The sequence below is a fragment of the Perognathus longimembris genome, chromosome 3, assembly GCF_023159225.1.
Source record: "Perognathus longimembris pacificus isolate PPM17 chromosome 3, ASM2315922v1, whole genome shotgun sequence".
In the NCBI taxonomy this organism is placed as follows: Eukaryota; Metazoa; Chordata; class Mammalia; order Rodentia; family Heteromyidae; genus Perognathus; species Perognathus longimembris.
The window spans coordinates 50,918,149-50,931,069 of record NC_063163.1 but is presented as its reverse complement, the minus strand read 5'-3'; the positions used below and the strand labels follow the sequence as shown (position 1 = coordinate 50,931,069).

The window sequence follows — 12,921 nt, the reverse complement described above, 5'->3', positions numbered from 1 at the left end:
GCCTTTGAGGCTTTATCTCTGTCATAATTTCATTCTGAAAGTGAAATCTAATCTTATTACATAAAACATGTTGAGAAAACAACCAAGTTAACAAAGATTTTTTTAACCTAATGATTGCTGATGCTGTGTAGTTTGTAATTAGGACAGATATCTGGATTTCATATCAGTTATTAACTAGTACAATTGTCAAGATGTAAATGCATTGTACTTTAGAGAGAAGAATGGCATGTGATTCAAAATAAACCTCCAAAACATAACAAAAAAGAGTACATAATCAGTTGCCAATTGAACACACATGAATATGAATATTTTAATGGGAGAAGTAGCATAGAACGGGGAATGAAAAACATAAGATTGGATGAAACATCCAGAGGAGTAGAAATTCTAAATTAATGCAATAGGGGTAATGAAATGAGAGCCCCCTAACCAAGCAAGAGTAGGTTTAAAAACATATCTCGCACATATATTGTTTTTGTTTGGTAAAATCACAAAATATACTCCAGTATTCTCAAAATATACTCATATGTGTTGCTGACACGTATGCCAGGCACTTTACCTATATTTCACATATCAACATATGAAAAAGATATTATTTACCCCCATTTTATGCTGATTATTTAAACTGATTGATATTTACTAAATTACAGTAGTGCAAAACACAAACTTCAGAATTTTAAGTAGTATACTAATCACATATATTGCGTAACTAATAAGATATCATTTATACAAAGTACTTTATAGGGTTCAAGTGTTTATTTGGATGTAGTAGATGTAAGTTTAAGGATAAATAAAAATTGTATAATTTAAAGTAAAGGTATTTATCAAAGTAAGTATTATTCTGTGAGATTTCTTTTAGTAATCAATCTCTGAAGTCTAATGAGGAAGAATTATAATTTCTAAAAATATTCAGTCTTATTCACTGTAGCAATAATTGTTAGGAAATAAACAATGCCTACTTTCTTTAAGTTGGATAACTGCTCTATAGAATTGCAGTTTCTTGAGTAATTTTTTTAATTTTGTTAATTAAGATTAAAGTAATTATTTCTACTCTAAGATTGCTTTAAACTAAAAGTCTGCCTCTTCTGGGAGAAAAATATTGAATGTGTCTTAGCTCTATAAAGCTTTATATGTTACTGAAAGAATAGCTTGTCAAAAATGCAAAGACCACAATTAAAAACATAATCTAATACTTCTTGATCATATATGTAAAAGAGCTCATTGAAAAAAAACTTTAGAATCAAAACTATTTCTTTTTTTCCTTTTTTTGGCCAGTCCTAGGGCTTGGACTCAGTACCTGAGCACTGTCCCTGGCTTTCTTTTGCTCAAGGCTAGCACTCTACCACTTGAGCCACAGCCCCACTTTTTCTATATATGTGGTGCTGAGGAATCGAACCCAGGGCTTCATGTATACAAGGCACGTACTCTTGACACTAGGCCATATTTCCATCCCCTCAAAACTGTCGATTCCATATTTTCCAATGCTGCCTCATGTTTAATGTTTGAGAATATTAGAACCATTTCTTTTTTGCTGGTTCTAATAAAGTACAAATGTATACTCAATTTTCCCTTAGAAGGTTTCACCCTTGAAGTCCTTCTATTTACCCCAAGCAGATGTCTTACAAGATCTGCCTGGTGTGAAGTTCTTCAGAACCTGATGCATCCCGGAAGTGAGTTGACAGTGCTCTAGTGGGCTCTTTTCCTCTTTGGTTGTACATGAAAGGTCTCTAAGCCTCAGCTTTACTGCTCCATTTGCTCATTCAAGTCCCAATTGTGTTCCTCTTATTTTAATTCATATTCAGATTTTTTTAAATATTACAAATAACTGTTTTGTTAAAATTAAACTCAATTTTATGGACAACTAATTTCAAATAGTTGTTTGTCCTATGCCTTATAGTAACATAAAGCAAAGAACCAGAGGTTTATGGGCTTTTTTCCCCCCATCTGTCATTTTCACATTGAAAACTATCCGATAAAGACTGAAAGCATTCCTTAGGATATTAGAAAATAAGGCATGTGAGAAATGGAAGTGTACCTAAGAGATAAAAAGAAACCATTAAATATTATTTTCCTCAACAGTGTTCCCTAAAGAAAAAATGAAAATTAAAGAATCAACTATAACATTTATACTCTCATCTTTTTGCAAAGTTCCAAATAAATGTCTTATAAAATGTCTGATATGATTATTTGAGAAATGTATAAAGATTTCCTCTCCAATGATTTGTTTTGCCCATTATTAAGTATAAATGTATCTACTATTAGAATATGATTACAGACACATTTTTCTTGAGTGACTGTAACCAAAGCACATTATATGTATGTGTGAAAATGTACCTCTGGAAAGCATTTATTTTTTACAATTAATTTTTGCTAATAAAAATGTTTTTAAATGAAAATAAACCACCTCTGTTTAAAAGTCACCAAATACTTTGGCAAAATTTTTCAAAGCTCTTGTGCTTGTGTTGTGAATTCACTGGTGTAGCACAGTAGATTCCTAAAGGTTCATTTTCCTACTGTATAACTATATCATTTTGCTTTAACCAGATTGTACCATCTTTTCCTCTGTTTGAAAAATAAGTTAAAAACAAAAGTAAGAAATATTGTAGCTGTGATGAGCTAACTACAAAGGAGGGACCAGAGGGAGGTCAGTAACATAACCAAAGGTTTGGTAGTAATGCAATAAAAATAAGAAACACATGCTGGAAAGAATGGTCATTATTGTTTCTGATATGAAACATACAGCCATTCTAATTGTTTTACCTCTGTAAGTGAGATGCCATTTTTTTTCTGACTGCATTTTAGAATTTTCTTTGTCTTCAGTTTTCAGATTAATGGTGATATGTTGTGCCATGAATTTCTTTGAGCTTATTATGTTTGGAGTTCAGTAGGCTTCTTAAATTTGTACTTTTGTTATTTTTGATTTTTGGAAATACCCACTATTTCTTCAGATACCATTTCAGCCATGAGCGCTTTCCCCTCTCCTGGGATTCTGATGACATAAATATTAGCTATTATGCTCCACATCCCTGAGGCTATGTCCATTTTTTTCAGTTCATTTCCTCTCAGTTAGTCAGATCAGGTAAATTTCTTTTTTCTCTACCTTACAATTAAATAAGTGTTCCTTCTATTACTGAGCTCAACCACTCAGCTTTTATTCTGGTGGGTACATTAATCAGATCTAAAGTTGCTGTTTGTTCTTATTTACACTTTCTGTTTCTTAGCTGAGGGTTTCTATTTTTTCACTCATTTCAAGCATGTTTAACCTTGCTTGTAGTATTTGTGTTGTTTTTTTCATCATAGCTGCTTTTTAATTCTTTTTTTTTTTTTTTTACCAGTCCTGGGCCTTGGACTCAGGGCCTGAGCACTGTCCCTGGCTTCTTTTTGCTCAAGGCTAGCACTCTGCCACTTGCGCCACAGTGCCACTTCTGGCCATTTTCTGTATATGTTGTGCTGGGGAATCGAACGCAGGGCTTCATGAATACAAGGCAAGCACTCTTGCCACTGGGCCATACTCCCAGCCCCACTTTTTTTAATTCTTTACCAACAATTTACAACATCCTTTCATATCAGGATCTACTGGTAATCTTTTAAATTCTGTTTGAAATCTTAACAGGTTCTTAGAATGACCAGTGATACTTAGATTGAAACATGGTCTCTTATTGTATGCAGAGATTTTTATCTTAGTTAAGCCTTCTCTATAGTTGGCTACCTGGACAGTTCTTCATCAGGGGATGGAGTCACTCTCATTACTGACAGAGACAGGAAACTTCCATTGAAACCCAGGGAATGAGGGGTTCCTGTTTACTCAGTGTCAATGAGACTTCCAGCTAATCTCATTACTGTCTAACTTGACTGTCTACATGCTATTCTCTGAATCCTGGTTACCCACTAGCAGAACTCAGATTCCTGTTTCTGTAATTGCCCTTTTGTGATACTCCCTTCACACAGGTGTTAAGGTGTCTCCTTACTCCCTCATGAGGATGCATATCTAGGTTCCAAACTCATCCCTTGCTCTGCAGGTAGATTGGATGCACAGGCTTTCTGAGGTGTGGCTTCAGTACAACAGGTGTGGTCTGAGATGTTTTCTTTCTTGCTAGGCTGTGTATTTCTTGTTTTTCTCTCCAGAGAGAAGTGTTTATATGCAAGAAAAAGGTAGCTCATCACTTGGGGCTTCCTTAGATCCTGAGGCCACAGCCACTCTGCCTCCTCTCCACCTTTCCATATTCTTTTAAGAAAAATACATTACTTCAAAAAACATATTTAGGAGCTGGGAATATGGCCCAGTGTGAAGAGTGCTTGCTTCTTATACATGAAGCCCTGGGTTCGATTCCTCAGCACCACATATAAAGAAAATGGCCAGAAGTGGCGCTGTGGCTCAAGTGATAAAGTTCTAGCATTGAGCAAAAAGAAGCCAGGGGCAGTGCTCAGGCCCTTAGTTCAAGGCCCAGGACTGGCAAAAGAAAAAAAAAAAAAAAAAGAACAAAACACATATTTAGGGCTGGGGATATAGCCTAGTGGCAAGAGTGCCTGCCTCGGATACACGAGGCCCTAGGTTCCATTCCCCAGCACCACATATACAGAAAACGGCCAGAAGCGGCGCTGTGGCTCAAGTGGCAGAGTGCTAGCCTTGAGCGGGAAGAAGCCAGGGATGGTGCTCAGGCCCTGAGTCCAAGGCCCAGGACTGGCCAAAACAAACAAACAAACAAACAAACAAACACATATTTAGTATCTACTGTGTCTTAGTTGTGTTTATGTGACCAATATTAAAAACATATTTAGGGGCTGGTAATATGGCCTAGTGTCAAGAGTACTTGCTTCGTATACATGAAGCCCTGGGTTCGATTCCCCAGCACCACATATATAGAAAATGGCCAGAAGTGGCGCTATGGCTCAAGTGGCAGAGTGCTAGCCTTGAGCAAAAAGAGGCCAGGGATAGTGCTCAGGCCCTGAGGCAAGCTCCAGGGCTGGCCAAAAAAAACCCAAAACAACTATGTGGTGAGAAATTTGAAATAATAATAAACTCGTGGTCTCTTGATGAATTCAGTTGATAAATTTTAATAAACTACTAACGAAAATCATGAATACCAATATTCTCAGGTAGTCTTTTTTAACCTGCTAGAATTAGTTTGTATTTAAAAGGATATGAATAATTTATTTTAGTCATTCTAAAGACACACTATTTATAAAATTATTAAATAGCCAATCATTATTTTAACAGAAAAAGCTATAATTAGGGAGCACATAAGGAATAAGGACATTGTACTTTTATATCATTATATAATCTTTATATTATTGTGATATGTTGCAATGGAATTTATAGAATAAAAATGTATTGCTATAAATGTATGATATTAGTAAAAACAGTGATTTTATCAATAAGTATACATGTCTATAGATTTTTAATTAAAAATTAGCTCATTGATTATTCATATTACAGTATACTGTTAGCTGGAGACAAGGCTCAGCAGTGTGCTATCCTAGCGAGCTGAAGATGCTGAGTTCAACCTCAGTACTGAACAACAACATAAAAATCCTTTTAACTGAGCAGTAGTGGTTTGCACATGTAAATCCCAGTTACTCAAGAAGCTGAAAGTGAGAGGATCCAGAATAAAAGCCAGCCATGAGAAAAAAGACCCCCAAAACTCCAACTCCAAATAAGCAGCAAAATTCCATGCCAGAGGTATTGCAGAAGTAGGAGAGTGCCAGCCATTAGAAAGCCAAGCAAATGCAAGACCCTAAATTCAACCTAAAGTGACATCCAAAAACCAAACATATTAACATCTGACCTTAATCAAATTTCAAGTGTCCTCCTGCAATAAAATATCAAAATAAAATATGAAGTTAAATATTGCATGGGCTTATTTTATATTTAACTTGTGTGTTAGTAATATATAATTATAGTCAGTTATGTATTTAAACTATTATAAATGATAGTTTTATATATTATATAATTATTTTATGTTTTCTTATATGTTGTTCTGCCTCTCAGAAATATTCATATATTATCTTTTTGAGACTATCATTCCAAATACTACAAACAGAAATTCCTAGCTTCTCACTTACATTATTTATTAATGTTTATCAAAATTAAATTGAAAACAAAAATTATAGCATGAAATAGTCCTTGGGTATTCAGTGAACCTATTTCAGTACTTTCTGAAATGTCTGTGGATTTGTAATACTGGCTTAGATTTCAAAAGACAATGTTATTCAGTGACAACCATAGTTGTTAATGGTTTATATTAGCTGAAAGCTGTAAAATCATCCAAGGACTCTGTTAGCATTAGAATAATAATTTACCAAGACAATTACCACGCACAGGAATTTTTTGCAGTTCTAATTCAGTATTATTAATAATGGATAAAATTGCACTTTTCTCAGGTTGCTGTGGGCAGCAGGGAATTATTTCAATGAATATTTCAGCACATTATTTTAATCATTGCTTCACTAAATCCAAGTGGGCAATATTTTATACTTCTTAATTCAGTCTATGATGCTGTGGTCATTAAATTGCCCACTATTTGTAGTGAGGTCAATCCTGTGATTTACAAACCTTGTTAGAAACAGTGAAAAAGAAAGCAAACTATGTCATTAATACTTGTAGTTTGATGTTGCATTTGTTACCAAGTTCTCCTTGATTAATGGTTCCCTTAAAGGAAGGATAATTGTACTTTTTTAGGGAAAATGAAAAGGCAGAGCTGAAAGTCAGTGTGTGAAAAAATAAAATTTAGCCTAGCACTTGTGATTTATGCCTGGGAACTGCAGTTCAAAGCCAGCCCCTGAAGAAAAGTCCAAAAAATTATTTCCAATAAACCAGCAAAATGCAGGCTCAAGTTATTGAGCATTAGTTGCCAGCAAGAGTTACAACCCTGTCAGGCAGGGGTTGGGGGAGGGGCTGGGGGAGAGAGAGAAGAGGGACTGGATAGGATGCGTTGGAGAGGGAGAGAGGAGGGAGGAGAAGGGAAGACAGAAGAGGGAAGAAAAAAGAGGGGAGGTAGAAATAGGAGATATTTTCTATTTAAGTTCTGCTCAGTGGTGGAAAATAAAAAACAACAAATACAAAACATCTCAACAATCAGCCTAGTTTTTCTAGCTAAAAATAAGGCTTTAATTTTATGGAAAAATGAATTTCTAGTCATGAGTTTTCAAAAATATTAATTTGTGCCATTTTTATCTTTTCCCACATTTTAGCCAATTGCATGATTTCTGGCGTTTGGATTACTGGGAAGATGATCTTCGACGAAGAAGACGATTTGTTCGTAATGCCTTTGGTTCCACTCATGCTGAAGCATTGCTTAAATCTGCAATAGAATATGGTTAGTACCGATGCCCCTTCAACAAAAATACTTGTGAATGTGAGACAAGACAACCCTCTGTAGTGGATAATTTACTTTTTTTCACTAGTATATGTTATCTATGCGGTAAGTAAGAAATAGTTTGTTGTTTCCTATTCCAGCATTATTTGATTAATTCACTATTTCTTACAACAGATATATTTAAGAGTCTTCAACTTCTTCTTAAGAGATTTAAAGCCACATATTTCGTTATTACACACAATTTCTCTAAATCTAAAATAAAATCATTTTCTTTTTCAACATTTTCAAACTTTAAAGACCTTTGGTAGTGAAAACAAAGTAATACATTCTAATCCTATACTCAGACCCATGCTATTTTAGGGATAATTTTGTATTTGTACAAACATGCATTATCTGTATATGTGCAAAAATGTACATATGTAAAATATATACACATATATGTGCACATATATACATACATACATATAACTGAAACATCTTTCCTAACCACCTTATATTACATTTTGTGTTCCATTTCCAGCTTGTTCTTTGCAATTAATAAAATTGAAATTCTGTTCCAATCTGACAATCTAACTCCCCATTCTACAGTTTGAAATAGATGCCCATTTAGTGTCAAAGTAGACTCTAAATTCTCTTATAAAATGTTCAAAATATAGTAAATATCAGAATACCTTACATTTTAATAAAATGCTAATACTTTACATTGTTTTCTACTGAAAAGTACAGTAAGGAGCATTTTTACTGTTTACTCATTTTAAATTTTCTAAAAGTTTAAATTTGGTAGATGATAGCAGAATTTCATAAACCACACATGTTGAGGTAATATTAAAAATTAATATTGTCCATTTGTTTTGTTTACTTTTTATTCTTATGCTTACTTGTATCTTATTGTATTAATTTTCATTTGAGAATGATTGGTGAGCCATCCATAGTTGGCAAATTATTTTATTTATTTATTTATGGTCCTAATCCTGGAACTTGAATTTAGGGCCTAGTCTCTGTCCTTGACTAGCATTTTACAACTTGAGCCACAGCTCTACTTCCTGGGCTGTAATTCTCAGATCTCATCCTGGGTAGCAAGGATTACAGGCATGAGCCACTGGCTCCCAGATGGCAAATAATTGTACATCAGATTATAATTTATATTACTCAATACCATTCTTGTTCTTAATGAATAAGGAATAGTGTTTAATCACAATATAAAAAGGAAAGTGCAAAGATTATAAAAAAAATGTAATTCCAATATGCTATTAATTGATTAAAATTAAGAAAAATTGAAAAACTAAGTAAATAATGAGCATGAGAATTTCATGTGAAACCATTATGCCTAAGATAATTCTTACATAGCAACTAATACATTAGAAGCAAACATGGCTAAAATATAATTGTAAAAGCTTATAATAGTTCTTACTTCAGAACATTTCTTTAATCTACTCTAAAGATAACCTGAGAGTTTTAGTAGCTGTAGTATAAAAATGTTGCTATCTATGATTCTATAGGGGATAGCCTTAGAAATGCTGTCTACTTGGCATGGCATTCTTTAGATTATGATATGAAAATTACCGAAACTTTACACAATAATTTGTACTTTTTCACCAATTAACAAGTGAAATTAGAATCATCTAGTGAGAGCTTTCAGGAGTGATAGCCTAAATGATATTTGTGATACATAGTATGATGTTTACCTCATACCACTTTATACATTCTAAATGTTACTTTTTAAAGACATTATTTAGAAAATGTTTCTTTCTTTTGGTGGGGTGCTGGTGACTCAGCACTGTATGCTAAGTACAAAAGAAGCTGAGATATGAGGATCTTGGTTCAAAGCCAGCCAAGGCAGGAGACTCTTATTTCCTTTTCAACACCAAAGAGCCAGAAGTGGAGCTGTGGTAGAATGCCAGCCTTGAGCAAAATCTCTCAGGGGCATTGATCAGCCCCTGAGTTCAAGTCCCAGTACTGGCACCACCCTCCAAAAAAGTTTCTTAAAGTTCAATACTTCCTATATATAATTTTTATAATATTCTGGGCTGGGAATATGGCCTAGTGGCAAGAGCGCTTGCCTCCTGCACATGAAGCTCTCGGTTCGATTCCCCAGCACCACATATATGGAAAACGGCCAGAGGGGGCGCTGTAGCTCAGGTGGCAGAGTGCTAGCCTTGAGCAGGAAGAAGCCAGGGATGGTGCTCAGGCTCCCTGAGTCCAAGGCCCAGGACTGGCCAAAAAAAAATTTTTTTTTATAATATTCTATCACCAAAATAGTATTGACATTCAGAACTTTGACATATTTTACCTTCAGATCTTTGCAACTTAAAGTCACATTTTATAACATAGTGACTATTATTAATAAACCTGAACTAAAAAATAATACTCAACTTTGAAATAGAAAAGAGAATTCATTGACAGTATTATTCTATATGTGTACTATATATATATGAATCTTAAAATACGTAGTATGTATGGTTTTTAAAAGCTAGATGATCACCAGTATTTAAAACCAATTTTCCTTGACTTCAGTATTTTGATAACAGGAAAGATGAATATAAATAAAATCACATATATTACACACATGTAATATATGTGCTTGGAAAAAGCAACATGGTAGGAACCTATGCTGGAGTTACTTCAAAGCTAAAATTCTCCAGAGTATCATTAGGGAATGGAAGACCAAAGAAAATGTAAATAGCTGTCCTGTGAAAACGCTTCTAGGTATACTTCTAACCTTAAACAGTTCACAACTCTAGACTTTGAGAACTAAGAAGAGAGTTGGCAGGAAAATGTGGGAGGGAATGAGGAAAGGAGAAGTAGACAGAGGAATTATTAAGTGCCAAAAGAAAATATAGTAACCTACTTTTCTCTCAACCTTCCAGTGTGCCCTCTAACCTATTGGTTTTGTTTTTTTTGTTTTGTGTTTTTTTTTTGCCAGTCCTGGACCTTGGACTCAGGGCCTGAGCACTGTCCTTGGCTTCTTTTTGTTCAAGGCTAGCACTCTGCCACTTGAGCCACAGTGCCACTTCTGGCCATTTTCTATATATGTGGTGCTGGGGAATCAAACCCAGGGCCTCATGTATATGAGACAAGCGCTCTTTGCCACTAGGCCATATTCCCAGCCCCTCTAACCTATTGGTAAAATATTTCTTCTGAGAAAATAGGAAACCAGTATTAGTAATTTCCACAAAGTACTGCATCCAGTAAAAGTAGATGTGGAAAAAAAAAAACCATAATTGAAAACAGATTTTTCTCTTCAGAGCATCCTATAAAACTTAAGAACCCTAAGCCATGAACTAAGAGGTTGAGATCTAAGGATCAGGCTAAGGATCCTGCTAGGTAGTTGTCTGCAAAAGTAAAAAGCTGAACAAGAACAAGAGGCCCTAAGTATCAAGCCCCTGTGCCCTCTCCAAAAAAAATTGAAACAATGCTAAAAATGATCAAATTTAGTTCATCAGTTGAATGCTCTGCCAATAAAGATTTAACTGTGTTTATTTTTGTTAAAGTTTGATGTGATGTGGACCAATATGCAGATAACCGAATATTTGCTGTTCCATAATCATAAATAAATAATTTTGTAGATCTGGGTATAGGTGCCTCAGTGCTATAATTCTAGCTACTCAAGAAGCTGAGATTTGAGGATCACAGTTCATAGCCAGACTGGGCAGGAATGTACAGGAGACTCTTACCTTGAATTAACCATCAAAAAGCCACAAGTAGAGTAGTTGCTCAAGTGGTAGAGCACCAACCTTGAACAAAAATACTCAAAGACAGTGCCCAGCCCCTTGGGTTCAGGTCCTTGGAATGCACACACACACACACACACACACACACACACACACACACACACACACACGAAGAAGAGGAGGAGGGGGAGGGGAGAGAGAGGAGGAGGAAGAGGGGGAGGGGGAGGGGGAGGGGGAAGAGGAGGAGGAGGAGGAGGAGGAGGAGGAGGAGGAGGAGGAGGAGGAGGAGGAGGAGGAGGAGGAGGATTGTGATTGATCTAGTTAAAAATAATTTAAGGTATTCTTTTCTCACTCTCAAACAATTTTATTTCAATTTCTCTGTTATTAAATTCTATCTTGAAAGTTGAACTTCACAAATACAGAACTCTGGTGTAAACTTTGGTCAAAAAATTTCATATGTGTTTGTGGATGTAACTTGAATATTTCAGAAACAAAAGAATACTTCATGGATAGAAACTTCAGTGTGACTACAGTAACAGCATCAGGGATCAGATAATTTATAATTTTACAAACAATATACACTGGGAGTCTGGCTGTAAAGTATAGAAATAGAGACTGTGTACTTGACAATCAAAACCTTCCTGGGGATATGAATCTCTGTTGAATTTTATCTATTAACATAAACCATATTTCAGTAACATAAACCTGCATTCATGTGACAAAAGTGAAACAGACTTATCAGAGGTTATTTTAATAAAACTACTTGGAGTCACTTGATTTATTTTGATATCCTAAATTTAGTTAAATATTTTACGTTAGAAGTAAACTTTCATTGGATGAAAAGGAACATTTTGCCCCACATTTTAGATTTCATGACATTATTTTCAAACCATTTATTTGGAACCTCAAATAAAAATGTTAATGCTTTCTTTTAATGAGTAAACAATCAGAATTGGATATAATTTCAAAGAAACAAAAGACAATAATTTTATTTCATATTTGCTTTGAAAAGCTTTCCCTTCAATTCATTATTAAAACTTTTAGTTGACCTTTTTTTCAGTTGGAAAATACCTTCTACACTGATGGAGTTTTTCATGCTTTTTAGTAACACTAATGAGTTGAATAATTTATGAGGTTGTCATGTGCAAAAGATTTGGTGTGATTTGATATACTCTCAGCCTCTGGTGTTGGAATGTGATTAGTAAAACCTAGAGGCATGTAATTTTTTCCTTGATGTTTAATGTCCTAATTTTGCACATGGTGAATGTGTTATTTAGGCATTTTCTAATAGCAAAATCTCAAACAAGTGAAAATTTAATTGGCTACCCAGATTTTACAGACTTGAGCAATGAGACAATATAAAGAAATATTTTAAACCTCATAAATTCATCTTCCAAGTATATTTCTTCAGGGCAATTTAGCTAATAGGGCAAGGTAGTAGAAAAGGAGAGTTTTGTAAATTGTATCTATGTAAAAGTAAAATCTAAACCAGAAAACTTGAAGTACATTTCTGGTGCTTGAAGATTGTGGCTATCAAAGACTAGTTCAAATTTTTAATCAGTTTGGTGGTCTTTATTGACTGTCAATTATCATTTAAGCTTCTGTTTCCCTTCCATAAAATTACACTGGAACAATGTTTCTTCAAAGCTTAAGATTGCAAGGGCCTCCCTGTCTGTGATCAAAGCCATCATCTTAAACAGGTCTGATCTGGCGCTGCAGTTCAGGGCAGGCTGCCTCAGCCTGAGGAAAGGAAAACATGGAGCAAAGATGACAAAGTTAATCAGTCATTTCTTTGGCAATAAATAATAAGATATGCTGAGGACTGCAAATGAGAACCTTCTTAGGTTCCTTGGAGATGTGTCTGCTTAACACCTGATTTATCTAAGCTTGTGCAGCCATCAAGATATGACCTTGATGAATAAAAAGCAGCTCAGTAA

The 12,921-nt window shown here is 34.8% G+C and overlaps 1 protein-coding gene across 12 annotated transcripts in view; it reads left to right on the top strand.

The window, feature by feature from the left end:
• The window catches only part of Nbea (neurobeachin), a 525,681-nt gene that overhangs the window by 297,264 nt on the left and 215,496 nt on the right, over positions 1-12,921 (top strand). For all 12 annotated transcript variants that reach the window (XM_048341508.1, XM_048341507.1, XM_048341505.1 and 9 more), the window contains one exon: positions 7,189-7,313. In XM_048341508.1, the coding sequence (XP_048197465.1) occupies positions 7,189-7,313 (125 nt within the window). The remainder of the gene's footprint in view (positions 1-7,188; positions 7,314-12,921) is intronic.